Source organism: Lycium barbarum, chromosome 6 (genome assembly GCF_019175385.1).
Source record: "Lycium barbarum isolate Lr01 chromosome 6, ASM1917538v2, whole genome shotgun sequence".
In the NCBI taxonomy this organism is placed as follows: domain Eukaryota; kingdom Viridiplantae; phylum Streptophyta; class Magnoliopsida; order Solanales; family Solanaceae; genus Lycium; species Lycium barbarum.
This window is the reverse complement of record NC_083342.1, coordinates 127,014,511-127,017,892: the sequence shown is the minus strand read 5'-3', so window position 1 is coordinate 127,017,892 and position 3,382 is coordinate 127,014,511. Positions and strand designations below refer to the sequence as shown.

The following is a 3,382-nucleotide window of genomic DNA, read 5'->3' as shown; positions in this document are numbered from 1 at the left end:
AAGGCTGATTATCCTTTCTTTTGCTCTCTTAATTGTCATGGATTAATATGATGAAGTGTAAACTCCATCTAGCCCAATCTCAAGTCCAGAAAAAGAAGGGTTGCCTTTAGTTAATGACCAGTGTAAAATTAGTCAAGTTGTATCCTCTTATTAATGGTTCATTGAGAAGTGGGGCCAGAATAGAGAAGAATGTTTAGAAGATCTGATATAGCTTTACCACAACACTATATGGAATTGAGGAGTTGTTATTTTTTATTGATCAGCACTTTGATGAAATATTAGATTATTGCAGTTGATGATGCCTAGCATATCATAACGAAGTAAAATGTTGTGTGTTATGGCTAATCTTTACAGTAGCAAAATGGATTTATACTTAAATGACAATTCAATATCATTCTTTAAGCGTTTACTCCTGAATCATTCCAGAAACGGAAATTTAATTGGTCATGCATGATGCAACAGCGATTTCTTAAGCAGATGATTCTGAACTAGGAAAATGAGAAGGAACATAGAGTTCTGGTCACAACTCCATGCCAGTAGTAGAGCCAATCAATTTGGTGAGCCCAAAGGTAATGGCCATAGCCATCCAGCCACCAATTAAAACTCTGGCACAAGATTTCACCATGGGACTTCTACCAAAGAAAGCACCAATTCCCCCAAATGCTAACAATGCTAAGCTTGCTGCCGCCACAATCACAGCTAGCCTCACCTTATGGTTTGCTATAAATGCAGCAGCAAGAATTGGAACAATGGCACCCAATGAAAACGCAATAGCCGAGGCTACAGCTGCCTGAAATGGCTTCGGCAGTTGTTCCTTATCACCTTCTTTGCATTCTTGGTTCTGTCCTTCTGTTGTTTTGTTTCTCTTCATTTGAGCTCGCTCTATGTCTAGTTGAGAGTACACAGAGACAAACTCTCCTATGGCCATGCTACAAGCACCGGCAATTAGCCCTGCAAATCCAGTAAGTATCATGGCTTTTACGTCTTTTTGGACAGCTCCAACACCCATCATCAAGGATGCAATTGAGACTAATCCATCATTGGCTCCTAAAACAGCTGCTCGAACCCACTGTGATCTTTGAGAGTAATCAAAATCCTCCTCAGGGGCTTGCTTTTGGCCATTATGGTCTTTAGGAATGGTAATTTGGACTTGGGTTTGAGCAGCCATTGAGGAAGTTAATAAATACTACTTGTTAGTTATAGAAGAAGCAATTTTTCCTTCAAGATGGGTGTTGTATGAAGACTCGGTCATCGTAATTTATAGAGTAGGCTGATTAAAAACAGTAACCAAACTGTCCATCAGTGGTGCCATTAAATATTGTGTAGTGTGGAGAGCACAAGGCTTAGTGGCATTTGTTGCTTTCTTCACTGATTGCCTGCATCTTGCATTTGTAAATGTGCTTTTTCATCTTTTCCAGGTAGTTTTCTGTCTTCCCCCTAAACATTACAGTATCTAATTTGTCCTGTCAAAAGTCCTGGAAGATTGGGTTAGTAATTCGTTGAAAGAAGAAGAATCTCAACATTATCTATTTTCTCTTCTTTTTATTGAAGCTTTATAGATATAACCTTTTTTCCTCTTGATGGTATTGGACATTACACTACATATTCTTGGAATAAATCACATACCATCGTTCTGATTACCTTTTTTTATGTACTTCAAAATGGCCTAATTTTGGAGGCTAAAAGCCTTAAAGATGGCTTTTTGACCTTTACAAGATGGAGTTTGTGAGATGCATTGCTGTATAGGAAAGCACTTGTTTGAACAGAGACATGGAGATATTTTAGCAATATATAAACTTGGGTGCAACGTGCTTTGGCCACTAAAAGCTAAAGCAAAATATTAGACTATACCAAGAAGTGTGCCATTCACACAAAGGCCACAAGCTCTTCAATTTTTTAAACTTTTTTGGTCTTATCTGATCCAAATGAAGATAAAATTTTCTCTTTAGACCCTAAAACTTAAATTCCACTAACGAACACCAACTTCACAATATTTCTGCACTCTTTCTTATATCAAACAGATATTTGTCCATGGCTGATAGACCATCTCAAGATTTGACAATTGAGATATGTGGAAGTCTTTTGGAAATGTAAACACAGAAGAGTTCCGGTTCTCACATGGTTAAAGTTCGTAACTCATTGCATTTCAAGAGAAAAGTCTCTTCTTTTTCCTTAGCAGTGTGTTTTGAATTAAAGTTATATATATTGATAGTGTAAAATGCAATTTAACCTCTTATAACACATTATTATCCTTGGCGTAACTAGTTCGAGCCGTGGAAATAGTCTCTTACAGAAATGCAGGCTGCGTACAATAGACCACTTGTGGTCCGGAAAAGGACCGGAGCATTGCGGGAGCTTAGTGCACCGGGCTGCCCATATACATTATGAGGCTTTGTACGAAGAGTTACTAGGTCATCTTTACCTAATAACATAAAACTTTCCTACAATGTCAATGCACATAGCGTAAATTCATTGTATTTTGTGTCCTTCAATGGATCTCATGATATGTATAACAGATTTCACATCATAATGACGAACAATAGTAAGTCGTTATACTCTACTAGGATGGGGTATAAGAAGGCTGCAATTCAAGCCATTGCAATGAGGGTAATTAGGACCTGCCATTATTGTATGTCTTGAGGGGTTTAGCGAGCGACTTTTTGTCAGATAGTAACTACTTTTCATAGCTTGTCACTCATAGAAGTAAACATTAACATCAAAGTTGAAAGATTCTTCAGACCGTGTTTGGGACTGCAGTTGATTTATGTGCTTAAATCCTAGGCGCATATATTTTTCCTGCCTCCCTCTTCTCTAATCCTTTACTCTTTGCTTCATACTCTTATTGTGCTTTGATGAAACTTTAACTCCACCAAGGTTCGAGGAGCATGGCCAGACCCAAGTTCGGAAAAAGATAGTGTTGAGGTAAGCAGACAGCCAGGTAGGAATAATCAAATCACGATGGATAGACTTAGTGATGAATTTATTGGGACGTGGGCATGATCGGCACAAAGTAGTTACAGAAAAGATTCATATAGTGAACCCCAACTATATTTGAGAATGAGGCGTAGTTTGATGAGTTTAGCTTCAATGAAATGTTAGATTACGTTAGTAGATGATGCCTGACATATTGTGAAAAAGTAAAAGTGTTATACCCCGTACAGTTATACGACGAATTATCCGCAAGCAAATCGACTCAAGTTAAAGGCGGAATTATTTTCGGACATGAAATAAGAGCTTTTAATTTTCAACTTTGATTATCACAAAAATTGCTTATAAATTTTATTTAGCATAAAAATATTAATATTGGAGATTAGGAATTAATTTAATTATCGAAAGTGGCCCCACGACATGTGGCGAGATTTGGTTGGCCTTGAATAAAGAT

General features: G+C 37.5%; 1 protein-coding gene across 1 annotated transcript; it reads right to left on the bottom strand.

Annotated features, from left to right (window-relative positions):
• Positions 1–368: 368 nt before the first annotated feature.
• Positions 369–1,213, bottom strand: LOC132600167 (vacuolar iron transporter homolog 4-like). Its single transcript, XM_060313265.1, has one exon. The coding sequence runs from the start codon at positions 1,166–1,168 to the stop codon at positions 521–523; it is 648 nt and encodes a 215-aa protein (XP_060169248.1). The 5' UTR covers positions 1,169–1,213; the 3' UTR covers positions 369–520.
• Between the last annotated feature and the right edge of the window lie 2,169 nt (positions 1,214–3,382).